General features: G+C 36.0%; 1 protein-coding gene across 1 annotated transcript; it reads right to left on the bottom strand.

The window, feature by feature from the left end:
* Window positions 1-3,077: 3,077 nt before the first annotated feature.
* On the bottom strand, window positions 3,078-5,710 carry LOC145206993 (uncharacterized). The gene is made up of 4 exons (XM_080078559.1): window positions 5,621-5,710; window positions 5,314-5,404; window positions 4,815-4,960; window positions 3,078-3,611 (listed from the first exon to the last, which is right to left on the bottom strand). Exons 1-4 carry the CDS (start codon window positions 5,673-5,675, stop codon window positions 3,484-3,486), a joined length of 420 nt encoding a protein of 139 aa, XP_079934685.1. The 5' UTR covers window positions 5,676-5,710; the 3' UTR covers window positions 3,078-3,483.
* Window positions 5,711-14,711: the final 9,001 nt, after the last annotated feature.

Genomic DNA, 14,711 nt, shown 5'->3' with positions numbered 1-14,711 from the left:
TGTTTTATGCTGTTTCATGGTTATAACACAGCTTTGACAGTTATATAACCTAAAAGTACATTCACTGGAATTTTACGGTTTTTCGACTGTGATATGTAAAGATTTGATAAAAGTCTTCCACAACTTGAAAAACAGTATTGGATCAGTATGGTATATGTTACACTCAAGGTTGTTTTGTAAACATCGTGTAAAAAGGATGATACAAATAATCTAGTTAACATGTAGCTGTCCGTGTTATTTTGCTAGGGCAATACAATATAAAAACAAGGGTCTCAATACAACATTTCTACCATCTAATAATGGCTTTTTACCAAAATACCTTTCATAAAATGAAAATTTGGAAGTTTTGTTACATGACTCCAATTTAAGTTACTGCTTATCGGAAATCATAATTTTTTGTAATAAACCCAACCAAAGAGTTAAACAACAAGCTCCTAACAACTTTATTCATTTTGAACAAACAGACTTTGAACAAACTAACATTTTTTGTTTTAGATCCATTAATTTAAAAAATGACTAACACTGTAAAAGTACATGTTTTTAAAACAAATATATATAAGTAACAGGTAAAGAACAAACATTTGTTAATGATGAAATATGATAGTTTATTTTGAATCTAGTGTGAAACTACAAGAACAAGACCACATGAACAACTATAATTGTTAAACAGTACACCAACAAAAAGTTTGTTTTAGATAATTAAGCAGGCCCATATTGTCCATGAAAAAAATGTGAAAAATATATGTACCAAAATGTTATTTTTTTATTGACAGTTCTACCATGTGAACATTAGGTCATGAATCTATACCTCCACAAATTTTAAGGTCCGGGCACAGAACAAAAAAGATGATTGCCTAAATTAGGCTTGGTAATGTATGTACAAACAGCGATATAGTGATAAACATCAATCTATTTTAAAACTTTTCCATCTAGACCAGGGGTTCTTAAACTGGGGGGCGCGCCCCCCTAGGGGGGCGTGAAGGGTTCGCAAGGGGGGCGCAGCACAATCTGGCAGCAAAGTTTTCACTTGCAAACAATTGTAAATTAATGCATTGGAATTATGTCGGCGCTGATTTCGAACTTATTGTTTAAAGTATAAACGCTTCAATACTCTGAAATGGATGTCCAGTTGTACTAACCAAACTTTTCCCACTGCGGGCCGCCGCATAGTTTACATGCCCTAGTGCCGTCTTCTCAAACTTAGCCCATGAGGCGATTTTTATATGGGCGCCAAGATATGGTCTTTTTAAAACCCCATTTAAAATCTCTTAAATTGTATAGTTAGTCTCATCTTACAAGGAATGCTCGTATATTATGTCATAAGTGACACAATAAGGCAATTGTTTGCGCACAACTAACACTTTTTGTTTTGTCTGTGACATAATAAACTGGGTTTGGATCAATCCTGGGCGTTGCAATCCTTTGAGAGTCGGTAATATTAATTTTACATGTCGTAACAGTAAACTTTCGTAAGTAGTAGATTAAGTTTTGACAGTAACAAAGCTATCAATACGATTTGGCAAACCAAAAATTGGGTCGCGAGCCGGATGAAATGACCTTGCGGGCCGTAGTTTGGTGACCCCGTACTATATAGTCGGCTGTACATTCTTTATTTGTGCGCAATTTCGCATTAGAGATTGCCCTGACTTTGAGTGAATCAACGATTTCTGGGCAACATATGCGTAGTTTAAAAGAATACTGGCAACGTGTCTCTGTGTTCGCAAAAGCCTACTTTTTCGCAACTTATCAGTGTTGAAGTGACTTTTTCCAACGTTCGGAACTAACTTGACAGTAGCTTAAAGGGGACCTACCATGTATGTTGTTTCCGAAAAACAAGACAAGCATCATTAGTGCTATTTTTTTAGGGGGGGCGTGAGAATAAATAATTAGTGTAAAGTGGGGCGCGACCGAAAAAGTTTAAGAACTCCTGATCTAGACCTAATAAATACATGTATTAAATTGGTTTTATGGGGAAGTTTGCAGGTATTTTGTTTAGCATGTGTGCACATTGATTTGAATTTTAAAGAACAAAATTGTCTTCACAACTATTTAAAATAAATAATATCATAACAGACAGACACAGACTGGCAATTTTTTTAAAAGTAAGTTTATTTTCTGCAAATTCAGTTTGGTCCAAAAAATGATAACATAACTATGTAATGACGCCTTAGCGGCCTTACCTTTGTACTTTTAGTAGTAAATTCTCTTTACTATTCTTTCTATGCATCATATTTACATCAACTAAAATGTTTTACCATAAATATTAAACTTTAGTGCGAGAGTAGTGCGACCATTACGAACTTTTTATAGCTTATATGTGCAGAAGTAATAATTTCAAACCATACTTGGGTTAGGTCTGCCAATTAAACATTTATTCGAGGCAAAAACGTGAAAAGTGAAACCAACGACAGACTGTATTTAACCTTTCCGAAACATTTAACTTTGCATCGCGTTTGCGTAGTTAGTTCTTGTTCTCTTTCTGTGTTGTTGTTTTGCACGTTACTTACTTTGACCTGACATTTAAACGTCCACCTCTTTAGAAACAGTTTTAGGAATTGGTATATTTTTGACTAAATAAAGCTATTTTTGGCAAATATGACCGCCTAATTTTGATTTATTATATTTTTTGTCAATACAATGCATACGTTTGTCTTATAGCGGCGTAATTACATAAACTTTGCCTGATTTTTTTGCATTGGGGTCTGTACTCTGTGGCTACTACAAAATTAAAATAATCACTACACTTGATTAATTGAAGAATATTTTTGTAAATAATACCAAACAGATTGCTTCATAAGATTGGATTTTTCAGTTCTTTGTTTCACCTTTAACCAAGTTAGGGAAAATAAATAAATAACACTTAATTACCACTAATCCTAATGTAAAGGTAGTGGACTTTTCTTCGGGTCTTATTATATTAGGGCTAGGCATTTCGCTTTAAGTTTCTTGCTTATATGAAGTCGAAACCGGATTACTACACAAACTTGCAATTGCAATCAATCGGACATGCTGGCGTTCGAATTGGATGTTTATTTGTTACATTTAATATAAACCTTAAAACAAGCACATATTCCGATTACCAAGCAACAGTTTATTATGCTGCTCTTGTGCTATCGCAACCCTATTAAGACCAAACTGCTGGATAAATAACAAAATGGGTTGCGAGAAGTCAACCGCTTGTGTTTTTTCTTTTGTTTTATTACACAATGTATTATTTAATTTAGTGTGATGTAAAGTGCTGACGATATATGCTTTTTTCCAACCTGAACAGTATGATTTGCTGAACTTTCACATGGAATTAAAAAATAACAAATCGTTTTACAATTTGCATGACAGTAGGTAAGGTTGTCCCATAACCAGTTCACAAAGCTACAGTAATACACAGCCTATACAAAGATACAGTCAAATTAGGCTGAATATACAAAAGAGCAGACAATTTTTTCACATGTACTCAGAAAATAGTATGTACAAACAGTCGTCGGTTTAGTATGATACTACTGCAGTAGGAGCAGCATTGGTTGTGTATGGTGGTGGATTTGCTTGGACGTTGGTGTTTGGAGGGGCCACTTGGATTGGATTCTGGAACTGATTGTACGGGACCGTAGCATGGGCTAAAAAATCAAAAAACAAGAAAAATAAATCAGAATATAAATGTATAATATCGGCATTGTGCAGGGTAGAAATTACGACTTGACAAAACTTGTTGCTAGAAAACTTATTATTTGTGTTACATGCTTGTGGTGCATATAACCGATACAAATAGGAATATAGAGGACTTTTTTTCTGGAAATTAATTTCAAACAAAAACACAGTTTGACACTCCCAACAAATCTGTTTTTGAATGCCAAGAGGTCAAGAAAAGGAAGAATTTATAGCACTTTTAGGAAACTATGATCTCCGAAACAAATTTTGATAAGTAACTAGTTGTATGTTCCTGTCAAACCAGACCATAGTAAACCAAGCTTCAATGTTTTAATTGTAATCAATCAATCGTTTGGTAGGCTACGTCGGCACGACTTTTGTATGCTGATTAGTTTCACATTGTTACGAATAGCGACAGGGTATTTCCGATTTAAACGTTACGCAAGAGGCACGTGACGTTCGTTCCGGATTAATATTGGATCGTGGCGTTGAAGTTGAAGCTATTTTTTTGGATCCTACTCAACTTATTTCTAAAAATGGAATTATCCAGCACTTAAAAATTTGTACTTTGAACTAAAAAAATAGAATCACCTATCTCGTTGATTTCAGCATCATTCAAATAACAGGAAACTTGACTAATGTTAAACGATAACCAATGTTTTTTTCGGTGTCCTTGCAATTTCACAAAACCGTTTAACAATGACAATAGAATAAAGTACATGACAAGGCAAATAAATTTGACTTGACTTGCTTATGATACTGACGATGCTGTTAAGGCGATATACATAAACATGTAGTTCAAAATATTGAGGATCAATGTCTTAATGTGTTTAATGAGCGCAATTCAACAAATTTGAGCTCGAAAATGTTTTGTATCAAGCTATCGAGTTGCATTAAAGTGAAACTATAGCAATGGAAATTTATCACAAATATTGGGATTTATATTAAATACTTATCTTTAAGTTGTCAACTTTTTTTTGGTATGTCCTTCGAAATGTTTCAAAAATAAATTAACCTATCTCGAACATTCTAACACACTAATCGCACAGCCAAAGCGAAATTTTGGGAATGTTTTTGTCACAAAAAAATATTGCTTAGATAAATTTAACCCCAAAACAAGTCAACATTCTTGGGTGGTAATTTAAATCCCGGTGAATAAACTATTGACTTACATTGTATCACAGTCGTTCCAGTCATTGGTGCAGTGTTAACAACTCTTCCAGCAAATCTACGTTTCCGTTTCAAGCACACACATACCGCGATCAAGAATGCAACGAACGCGGTTAGACCCAATGAGATACCAATCACCCCGCCAAGTCTGTACAAAATTTTTAAAGTGTGTTCACAAAAGGTAATATTTTGTGACGAAAAGACCTATTTTAGGGCATCTTCAAGTCTAATGCAGATCATCAAAAACATGTTAAATACGTTGTCGACTGTTTCACATGATAAAGAAACTGACAGAGTAAAAACCGAACATCCAAACGTTTTCACAACCTTTAAGGCTTATATTATTAATCAAAAATCAAATTCAAATGTTGACAGACCAATTACTTATTACTTGTTATTAATCAAAATCATTTGCGACCTTAAACCGACAAAAATAGATTCTATGGATATTTCGCACTTTGAGTTGGTCAAACTAACTGGTCTGTGAACATTTTAACTTACCCCAAATTGTTTGAATAGGAATCGCAGCAGTAGGAATAGCCATAGCTGTCAGTGCAGCAATAGGATGAACAGTACTCGTCAGTACAATCACCTACAACATAAGGTTTATGTCTAAATAGAACGATTGAAATACTTACTACGTCTTACTACAGTACTGGTCAAGATGTTGGCACAATCCTATTATTCAAGGGTTAAGATATAGCATTGCGCAAAAATGAAAGAATTCTTATAAAAGCACATTACTTTTTTAAATTTTCATATGCAAGAAAAGATGAAAAATAGTTATCATACTGTAACAGTAACTTACCTTTTACAAGTGCGATAACGGCGCAGGCCAATGCAATACATAGAAAGTTCTTCATAGTTCACAGACTTTCCAAAATCTCCAGAAACAATACAATGACTGTCCTAAACTCAAAATCACTGCGCCAAGTAATTCTGTGACGTAGCGGAAATAGAAACCACGTGACGTGTGAAAATGCTGTCAGCAGAAACGTGATGTTTGAGTCAAATTACTGAGAACATAAAGAACTCAACAGCCGTTTACGTCATTGCGAAAAACAAATAATACTAAATAATACCCAACTTTAAATAGACCAATAATGTGTGGGTCAACGATCCAGAATAACACTGCATTTGTTTTGACGTTTTTTTCAAAATTCGATACAATTCTTACTAAGATTTCTTAGTTTATCAACACAACACTGAATTTCACCATAAATTTCAGTTGTTATAGCATACACTGTCGTTAAGAAAGTTAAGTCAGCCAAAAAAGAATACTAGACCCGGAAAGAGTCAACAAAACGTTCCATGACTGCATAAACTTGCGATCATTTTTTCCAAGCTTAACAAAGTTTAACCAGGAACCAATCTTAAAGACTGAAGGCTAAACGCGCTTCTGCGGTCAAAAGAGACAAATATAGCGTTGGAAACAACCGCAGGGCAACACTAAGACTAAGTGACGTTGGAAAGTTCCGTTTTTATCAATGCGTTTGTATTCAATGTCTTTGTGAATAAGATATCACACCTTTAACTGTTCAAATTGTAGCCCTGGTATTTTTTGCATTAGTAACGACCTTTTTGAATGCATAACAACTGAGCCACCAGATAAAAGATTTTGTTTTTGAAATAGTTGAACAATATATCCTAGGTTAGGGTTGCCATTCGTCAGGATTTTCCCTGACATGTCAGGGAATTTAGTGTTTAAATCTGCGTCAGGGAGAAATGTTAAAATGTACTTAAAAGTCAGGAATTTAAGAAAAAATACATATACATACTATGAAATTAATGTACCAACAGAGAAAGTTTCTAGTAGTTAGCTACAACCGCGTCTATACCATGAAACGTAAAGAGGTAAACTGGCGGCGCGCAGGTTAACGTACATGTTACTGATTGGTGTGTGTGGGCGCGTAACAATACCTGTTTGTTACTAGATGTTTAACAATATGCGTTAAATACACAAATAAAAATCCGCTTCTCAAGAAAACACAGCATTCGATGCTTCATGAGAACGTGGGAAGTTTCATTTCCTTAACTGTGTACCTAATATGCAGGGAACTAACTAACAACTAAAAGTTGAATGCGTGAGACGTAAAAACATTTTTAAAGTGGCATTTTTCTTCAAATTTAAAACGGTCCTTGTGACTCCCATTTACTGAACAGAAGCCTACGCAGAAAGTAATTGACAAGGATCAGAGTATCGTATGTAACGTTTTCTCGTGTCGCCGTCCGTGTGATTTCCGAATATTCTAATTTATTCCGGAATAGAAGCGTTTGGATCGCAAAAATGGTTAACGCAGCGGTTCTCAAACTGGGGTCTGCGGTCCTTTGCGGGGATCTCGAAAAGGTGGAAGTAATTCTATATTCTTATTTGGCGTCAGTTTGTGCAACTGGATAAGTTGTAATCAAAGTGAAAGTGAGAATCAACCGTCTCCATTGTTAAACAAAAGGCTTTATTGCATGACAACTAACAAAAATGCAATTGCTCGCGCACAATTGTAATATTTTTGTCTTGTCTGTGATGTCAGATTTGGATCATTGTTATGCGCAATTTACCAGCTAAATCCTACAATCAACTTTCGTTTTTCTGAAATACACATTCAGACTTACGTTAACACATTTAGACTTAAAGTTTGAGAAAAACTGGGTTCACGCAACCGAGATAAATTTTGTCAGGGATTGTGTTTCATAAAATATGGCAACCCTATCCTAGGTACACATTTTTTGTAACTCTGACTTGATTCTATCAGTCATATTGAACAATATCCCAGTGAAAACCAAAGGTAAGGCTTACAACAAAGTCTAAAAAGTACCAATCGCCAATACAACTAAATTACAATGACACATTAAATCATAATTCAGTGTAGTAGGCTATTACTCACAAATTAGAGCAAGAGTTTAAATCACGCCGAAACAAATTGATTAACTGTGACGTAGTGAAGGATCATTATGACGTAATAGGGTTTTCAGAAGGTTAAGCTAGTCTGAAAATTTTGTTTGCAGCAAACATTGGCAAGGTATCATTGAAAACAGTTACTTGTAAAAATGTACAAAAATTTTGTACACAACTTTACTGTAGCAGGGAACTTAATCCATTCCTCCTTGTTTGTTTCTTTTATTATCTCGAGTATCTCCAGTTGTGGCACGTTTATTTTAATTTGTCCCAGCAAAAATTGCTTGCTGTTTTGCGAATAACTACGGTTTACACAAACTGACTTGCATTAAAAGTTACATTGTCTGCTATGTTATACTGTGTACAGTCAATCAACGTTAAGCATTTTAAAACTGGACTTTTACTTCAAGTAGCTAGTTTTACAAGGCAAGCAGTTAAAAGGTTTTTGTCTGTGATAAATGGTTTGCTAAAGCGAAGGTTCAGTGCAACTGCTTCCTTGGAAAAAAACAACGTGCAAGTTGTTTCAGCTATTGGATTTGCTAGGTCGCCAAATTTCTGTTTGATTTAATTTTAATACATCACAAACATAACAGCAATTCCCCAAAACTACATTACTACGTCTGATTTGAAACACGATTCGCCAATACAGTTTAAAGTAAACCTGGTTCTTGCGGCAATCTGTTAAAACCTGATTTGAAGTTAAACGAAAATTTGCTACCCAAACAAAACTTCAATGCAAAATAACAAAACACAGGCAAAAATGTCCATCAAAGTTTGAAGACAAAGTATTCCGCAACAAAGCTATCAGCTGGCCTAAAGTGCATAAAGTTTTGACAAAAATTTCGTAAAACTGCCTTGGGCATAAACCTGATGTAACGTGAAGTAGGTTTAGGAATATCTAAAACCGCAAATGATGAAACTTGCCGAGATCTGTTTATTGACTGTTCATTTTTTTAAAACGGCCTAGATACTTGTAAAAAAGAATACTTATTTAACAGATGTAAAAATGTTTCTGTGTTTCCACAAGAGTTGTGGTTATTGTTAGGATTAGGAATATTTTGGAAACGCTGTCTTAAAGAATAAATTTTTTAAACCTTCACTGGTATTGCAAAAACGACATTTGATACGTAATAACCAGGGGCGGCTCGTGCGAGGGGGCTGCGGAGCTGCAGCACCCCCAGTATTTTTACTTGACATTCCTATTCCAAGTTGTTATACAAAACAATCTTTACATATAGTTTTTATGTTTGATCAGTGTATACTAAGAATAAGACAATTTAAAGTGTGGCTTTCTTAACACACCATGTTGACAGTATTTGCAACCAATTGCAGTCATGTGTATTGATATAATGGACATGTACTGTTTGTCTGAACAGTAGCTGCTAAATTGCTTCACAGGAAGTGTTTCTTAAGAATGAACATTCTACAGACAAGATAGTAGTGACACCAAGCACATCCTATTGTTGACAAAGAAAAGCTAGTTACTCAAATGAAAATGTTTCTGTAGATCTGATGTTCATGATTACTTTGAAAATAATTAATCTAGAGATGATGTTTTGACAAGTTAAATTACTAGGATGAAAAATCCTTTTTGCTGTTTCCATGATTCTTTCAAAGGCAAAACAGTTCTTTTTAACACTGAAAAAGATGCCAATTTTTCTGAGGAACACCAATATTTCCAAAAGACTTGCACTTGCAGTGCTAGTACTAAATAGAAAAACAGTTTCTTAGTTATCATTTGGGATTAAGGAAGAAGCTATCAATTATCATGCCCAAACTATAACTTCATGATTCATTTTGGTTGGAAAAAGAAACCACAAGATTTAATAATATGGTTTAAATTTACGTGAGAGTGTTGTAAATTTTAAAGCTTGAAGGCGTTTTGCACTTAAAAAAGGAATGTTAAGCTATTTGCCAGCAAGCAGCAATTATAGCAGCTAAGAAACTAAAATACAATCAATAGTCTGCACACAAAAATTCAACAAAGATGTTTAAATGAACAAGTTCTGAAACCAATGTAATGTGGTTGTTAAATTTGTTAGTTATGATACCAATAAAATGCTGTATGGCTAGTTTTTTTGTGTGACAATAATCTGTGAAGTGTCATAGAATATGTTGAAAACGCTGACTGTGACTAAATTTACTTAAATGAAACATGACAATTTTTGTTGTCGAACTGAAATACTTCGACCTTTTTCGACTCATTTATATCTATTTTTTTTCTATATTTCTGTTGTGTTTTACCGTATTTACAACCGCTTCGTTTCGAAGCTGTGCCACGTGTGTTTTTGTTTTTCACATTATTACTGAACGTTATTGTGTTTGGCCCGTCGCTGTGCAAGTAAACAAAATACACAAATGATGCCGTCTGCTGTTTACACTCGTGTACATTATTGCGTAACAAAAATTACGTCACAATGGAGTTGCTAATTAAGATTTGTATTACTTGCACAAAACAAGTGGCTAGAAAACTAGAAATGTAGCTTTTCAATATATTGCCAACTTATATATGTTCAGTAGAGGCTAAAATGTGTGGGGGCAGCACCCCCATAAATTTTAGGCACGAGCCGCCACTGGTAATAACATACGCCAAAATGGAAATTCCCATACTTAAAGTCAACATTGCACATAAAACAAACATACGCGTATGTTGACTTGAATTCTAATAGCACTCTATACACCGTCTCAAAGTCTTTGGCTATGGCTTATTATATCAGATTTTTTAACCTTTGGTGATGTGGTACCAAATGTTGGGACCTTCAATCACCAAAGCAGAGGGTGTGAAAGACGGGATCAAAAGGGTAAACCCATTTGGTAAAAAATAAACTGTTTCTCGAACACGATTTTTACAACTATGCCTACTGAATTTTGAAAAGGATATGAATTTTACGATTACAACAATATTTGTTTATTTCCGTCTGTCATTTTAGACGAGAGGTACTGGAAAACAATTTAAGTTCAAAGGTACCGACGCAAAAATGGTCAAGAACCATTAGGTTCCGAATGTAATTAATCAAAGATGCTACACAAGAACTTTACAGAAAAATTTACTAACACAAGAACTTACACCAGACAAGTTTGCCAAACCGGTAGGTAGCGCATAGAGTACTTGCGAATATTATACAGACATAAAAAACCCTGATCGGGATTCATCCCCGGGAGAGTCCTGGGTTCGAACCCCGTGAAAAAAAAATCGTGTAAAAATGCTGGCGGTTCACGGTTAAAGTGAGGTTTCAAAATAATATTAACATTAAACTTAGTTCCTATGCCTAATCCAGTCTTAATGTTATTTTAAATAACTGCGCTCTTTACACTATCTATCGACATTACAAGCGTAATATTTTAGCCAAAAACGGCAAAAATGGTTTTCTTTCAGTTAAGGTTTTTTGCACAAAGGCCAAATAAAGGGTACTGTAAGTGTAACTGCTTTGCCTTTTTTAAATAAAGCATAAAACTAAGCAAGCAAGTGTTTCATGTGCCTAGTTTGAACGTAATTAAATAATCGAATCGCAAGACCCCTATTTCATGCTACTAACACAGGAACTCACATCACAGGCTTGCTAATTTCCGGTAGGTGACGCAAAAGATATATTTCAGATTTGTACACAAAAGTGCTGACGGTTAGGGCTATTGGAGTTGGTCTGAGGTTTTATAAAAAAATAAAAATAACAACAATAAAATCAACCTAAAAACTCAATTCTTTATGTTAAATTTAGTCCCGAACTACCCCTGTCTCACTGTTAATTATAACTGCGCTCTTTACGGCATGTATCGGTATTTAACGAACCTCATGTAGAGTAAGCAGTGATGGGGAGACTCGAATCGGACTCGTTATGTCACCAACAAAACGGAAATTTCTTAATAACCTGTTCAGTTGGCTTCAACCCAACAACAGCAAAAATTCTGTGCGATGCGAAGTTAGTTTTACTTAATTTTAACGTAACGAAGTCGCTGCTACATGCACAAACTTTCTTACGCTGGCGTTAAGCGTTGTACTTATTGCTTGGTTTATTGTAATCGAATGCAGTACACGTCAAGACCTCGTTTTTAAGCGCTAATGATACTGAACAAACGTATGCAGTAAAATATGAATTTTTTGTTTTGAAAAGCTCCTTTGAACAGCGTTCCTTTCCACGCTGTTTTATGAGTGTCAATTACCGTGTTTCATTAAAGTTGACCCTACTCTAAGAAAGGGACGATGATGGGATATGTTCACTGTAATGAAGCGGTGTCCGTTTTTAAGGTAAAGAGTCGCGATGAACCATTCAAATAGATTAACTATCTAAACCTTCAACCTTTACTTGCAAAACCTTTTTGGGACTTGCCTTGACTCGAACCGCTAATGACTTGACTCGACTTGAGACTCGAACCTCATTTGACTTGACTCGACTTGAGACTCGAACTCCTTGTGATTTGACTTGACTTGGGACTAGAACCCCTACTAACTTGACTTGAGACTCGACTGATAGGACTCGTTACCCAACCCTGAGTGTAAGTTCCTGTGTTAGTAGCTCTACCCTATTTCATACGTAATTGTGACGTAATGCGCAAAGAAGATGTTTAAACCAGAGAGTCGAACCGCTTGCCATATGGGTTCAGGTTCGGTTCGGGTTCACTTGGTTTTGTTTTTAGGGGTTCGGGTTCGGTTCGGGTTTTTAAAAAAAGTATATTTTCGGGTTCGGGTTTTGTTCCGGTTCGGGCAAATTATCCGGTCCGAAACGGTTTGCGGTTTTTAAACCGGTTTATATTTTTGTTAATTTTTATTTAATTCCACCCATTGTCTACCTGGCTTTAACTAACTCCGGATTTTACTGGAACACTGTTATTTTTGACACGCCCTGTTTATAAGTGTTATATCTCGCATATTCTTCAGTGCGCTGTTTTGGACAAAATCACAAAAGAAAAACAAACTGCACTTTTACTGGTTCAGTTCCGGTTCGGTTCCAACGCCAAACAAAATATGGGGTTCAACTCCGGTTCGGGTTTTTAGAAAATCGTAATTAGCGGTTCGGGTTCGGTTCGGGTTTAATGAAATTAACCGCTCAAACCGGTTCGCGGGTTCGGGTTCAGTTCCGGTTCGACTCCCTGGTTTAAACAAGGTCGACCAGGTCTACTTCGATGTTGCAATGGTTATGTAAGAGTTACTTTTATCAACGGTCAAAGTAGCCTGGTTAGATAAACACCAAGGGTCCAACGAACAACATCTGTTTCTTGTTTAAGCAACGAACTAGGCAAGCGGCATTCCGTGACTGGCAAACCAACTACGACAATATGCTCGTGAAGAAGTAAAGTGGTAATAGATTATTTAGTTTGCTTAGCAACGGAAGTCATAGCTACATTATGTTAGTAAATATCTTAAAACAAAATTGAGAAGAGGATTGCAGAAAAAGTCAATACGTGCGATTGGTGGCTGAAGGTAAAATGTACTGTAGCTGGCAGGTTTTTTTTAAGGTTTGGTTTGGGTGACCGCTAAGTAGTTTTAAAAGACCGCAAGTGTTTCATTTAAATACCAAAAAATAGCCATATTTGCTTAAACGAATTATTTATTAGGCTACTGGCAAATTTTGGGAAACCGCTGGAGAAATTTGGGGGACCGTTTCGGCCCAAAACACCTTAAAAAAACATTGTAGCTGTGTCGAACAGAGTTGTAAGTCGGACCTGACCTAATGTCAAACAACCCTCTAAGCCAGGGGTTCTTAACCTGGGGTGCACGCACCCCCAAGGGGTGCGAGAACTGTTCCTAGGGGGTGCGGGGATGCTGAATCATTAAGGTTGGTTAGGTCTATTCTATTTAAGCAATTACAGAAGGGGGAGCGAAAATTGGTCAGTGATTTGCAAGGGGGTGCGAAAATTGGTTGGTGATTTGAAAGGGGTGCAGCAAGGAAAAAAGGTTAAGAACCACTGCTCTAAGCTAAGGCCTTGTCCAAGATCATTATCTATGGGTGTTTGTTGCCTTGGTCTTTTCTGAAGCTTTAATGTACAGACATGTTAATCAAACTTTCGAGCCTAAACAGGCTTCTCAAAAACGATTCGGGTTTTGGGCTCGTACTTTTCGGTTCGGGCAGGGTTCGGGCTCCAATTTCAGGCCCGTTTACAATTCTTGACGTTGTAAGCATTATAGTGGCACCATAACTTAATTAGGGCCACTCAGCTATATGGGATGCTGGGAAACTGAAAATAACCCTACGTTTAGTATGAGAGAAATGATTGTACGAAAAGTGAAAGCAACGACCTTACGGTAGTTAACTGCAAAAAATGTTCACTGGCTTACAATTGTGTAATTTAATGCATGGCAGGAGGTCCACTAATTTAAGCATAACCAGACCATGGGCGTCCGCAGGAAAAAATACAAGGGAGGGCAAACTATCGTCACATCGCCGTTCGATAAACGGTATTTCAGAAAAAAAAATCATCTGACAGTGATACTCATTCTTGCCAATCCCAATGTAGCAAAGTAGTGCAATAAACACAATATCAACTATTACTGTAACATGTGGAAGGTAGGCAAACGATTTTTAACGGAAGTAGGATTTACATAGGCCTACACGAACCTTATCAGATGTAACAATAGACACAATGAAGGTATCACATAATGGCTTTTTGACACATCCATCAATAACGTAATAATATGCTTGTTACCGAGCTATTGTTAAGTCATAATGTTCGATTCATTTAATCTGTTGTAAAACCTCATCCTGTTCTGTTACAGTTACAGCATGTATTGGGTGCGTTTAACGGGGTGGAGACGCGCCCCCTCTTGCAAACCATAGTTAGAAATACAAATCGAATAAGTTTCCAAATCCTTTAACCCTTCGCCCGGCTCTGAATGAAAGAATATATATCACCGGAAAAGCTCAGAACACATTCATATGTTGTAATCGGGTTAGCGTAAGTAATCTAACAGTCTCGTGGCAGATAGAGATATCTTAACAGCTTAGTTAGTTCTATTTGGATTATAAGCTAACTTTGAGAATAAAATTAAAGTTGCTAAAATGTGTAAAAAGAA

The sequence above is a fragment of the Phallusia mammillata genome, chromosome 1 (genome assembly GCF_965637545.1).
Source record: "Phallusia mammillata chromosome 1, kaPhaMamm4.hap1.1, whole genome shotgun sequence".
Taxonomy (NCBI): domain Eukaryota; kingdom Metazoa; phylum Chordata; class Ascidiacea; order Phlebobranchia; family Ascidiidae; genus Phallusia; species Phallusia mammillata.
This window is presented reverse-complemented; position numbering and strand designations above follow the sequence as displayed.

Bases quoted from the DNA above. Each gene is read 5' to 3' on its own strand.
- LOC145206993 (XM_080078559.1), bottom strand. From the start codon at position 5,675: ATGAAGAACTTTCTATGTATTGCATTGGCCTGCGCCGTTATCGCACTT. The intron at 5,405-5,620 runs GTAAGTTACTGT...CTTATGTTGTAG, and splicing joins CGTTATCGCACTTGTAAAAG to GTGATTGTACTGACGAGTAC. The intron at 3,612-4,814 runs GTAAGTCAATAG...TTGATTTTTTAG, and splicing joins TGGAACGACTGTGATACAAT to CCCATGCTACGGTCCCGTAC.